Here is a 664-nt window from a genome sequence, read left to right as displayed (position 1 = left end):
CGCGCCCCGCACCTGCCCGCGGCAGGAGGTCGCGGTCGTCCAGGAAGAGCTTGTAGCCCCGACACCGTTCCAGCTGCGGCTTCAGGATGAAGTTCACGAACTTGCGATCATCGGGGCTGTCGCTGTAGGAGACGTAGGCGTCGTAGAGCTTCCCGTCTGCGGACGGCAGCGGGTCAGCTCGGCCACTGTCCAGGTCCGGGCCTGCACCCCAGGCGCTGTCTCCTGGGGTCCCCTAACCCTCTCTTCACACTCGCACAGGGCCCCTCCCCAATACAGGATGCCGAGGGGAGCCCTCGAACCAGGACCCAGGCAGCAGACCCAGGCCCTGGGGCCTCCTGACCCGCGTGGAGTCCCTCCTTCCGGAGTGTGTGCTCACCGGAGCCCTCCAGGCCGATGCGTCCCTGTTCCCCACCTCGGAAGCCACCCCTTGCGCTGACCCCGGGCAGGCCGTCCGCCCACGCACCGTGGCCCACGCACCGTTCATCTCCACCTCCCCGTAGGCATTTTGGTACCAGAGCTGCACGTTGAGTCGGCACTTCAGGTAGAGCAGGGCCGCCAGGAGCAGGGCCAGCAGGACCAGCAGTGAGGCCAGCACGGCGGCCAAGTGGCCTGCTGGGGCTGGGGACAGAGCTGCATCCTGGGCCCCTGCCCCCTACCACCCCCT

The 664-nt window shown here is 68.5% G+C and overlaps 1 protein-coding gene across 1 annotated transcript in view; it reads right to left on the bottom strand.

The window, feature by feature from the left end:
* Positions 1-664, bottom strand: part of SIGIRR (single immunoglobulin and toll-interleukin 1 receptor (TIR) domain) — a 5333-nt gene that overhangs the window by 1445 nt on the left and 3224 nt on the right. Inside the window, exons 5-6 of the mRNA XM_014534009.1 lie at positions 478-618; positions 4-156 (exon numbers count right to left, since the gene is read on the bottom strand). Coding sequence (XP_014389495.1) covers positions 4-156; positions 478-618 — 294 coding nt within the window. The remainder of the gene's footprint in view (positions 1-3; positions 157-477; positions 619-664) is intronic.

Source organism: Myotis brandtii, unplaced genomic scaffold, assembly GCF_000412655.1.
Source record: "Myotis brandtii unplaced genomic scaffold, ASM41265v1 scaffold1236, whole genome shotgun sequence".
Taxonomy (NCBI): Eukaryota; Metazoa; Chordata; class Mammalia; order Chiroptera; family Vespertilionidae; genus Myotis; species Myotis brandtii.
Note: the sequence above shows the minus strand (reverse complement) of the source record. Positions and strands in the feature narration are given on the sequence as shown.